General features: G+C 67.6%; 1 protein-coding gene across 1 annotated transcript in view; it reads right to left on the minus strand.

The window, feature by feature from the left end:
• Positions 1-649, minus strand: part of MCM7 (minichromosome maintenance complex component 7) — a 1,134-nt gene extending 485 nt beyond the window's left edge. Inside the window, exons 1-2 of the mRNA XM_014961621.1 lie at positions 511-649; positions 14-407 (exon numbers count right to left, since the gene is read on the minus strand). Of these exons, the coding sequence (XP_014817107.1) occupies positions 14-407; positions 511-649 (533 nt within the window). The remainder of the gene's footprint in view (positions 1-13; positions 408-510) is intronic.
• Positions 650-698: the final 49 nt, after the last annotated feature.

Raw genomic sequence — 698 nt, forward strand, 5'->3', positions numbered from 1 at the left:
GGTCCCCGCTCACCGCAGGTCGTTGTCGCGGTCAGGACGGTCCTGGATGAGCCAGAGGAGGTCGAAACGGGAGAGGAGGGCGGCCGGGAGCTGGATGTTGTGCTCCAGGCTGCGTTGGGGGTTGTAGCGACCGTAGGCTGGGTTGGCGGCCGCCAAGATGGCGCAGCGGGCGTTGAGGGTGGCCAGGACGCCCGCCTTGGCGATGGAGATGCTCTGCTGCTCCATCACCTCGTGGATGGCCGTGCGGTCGGCCTCCAGCATCTTATCGAACTCGTCGATGCAGCAAACCCCCCGGTCGGCCAAAACCAGGGCCCCCCCCTCCAGGGCCAACTCCCCCGTCAGGGGGTCCCGCAGCACGGCCGCCGTCAGCCCCACGCCTGAGGACCCCCGACCTGTCGTGTACTGACCTATAAGGGGGGGCAGAGGGGAGGTGGGGGGTGAGGGCTGGGTGTTGGGGGGGTGCAGGGTCCCTCTGACCCCCCCCAAACACACACAGAGCCCCCTACTCACTGCGGGGGGCCAGGCGGTCGATGTAGGACAGAAGCTGGGACTTGGCCACGCCAGGGTCCCCCATGAGGCAGATGTTGATGTTTCCTTCACGGGGGGGAAAGATGGGGATGGGGTGAGTCTGGGGGGGGTGTGAGCCCATGGCGGGGTGGGGACAAACCTCCTCCCCCCAGCCCCCCTTTGCCAAATTC

This window comes from Calidris pugnax, unplaced genomic scaffold (assembly GCF_001431845.1).
Source record: "Calidris pugnax isolate Ruff unplaced genomic scaffold, ASM143184v1 scaffold797, whole genome shotgun sequence".
In the NCBI taxonomy this organism is placed as follows: domain Eukaryota; kingdom Metazoa; phylum Chordata; class Aves; order Charadriiformes; family Scolopacidae; genus Calidris; species Calidris pugnax.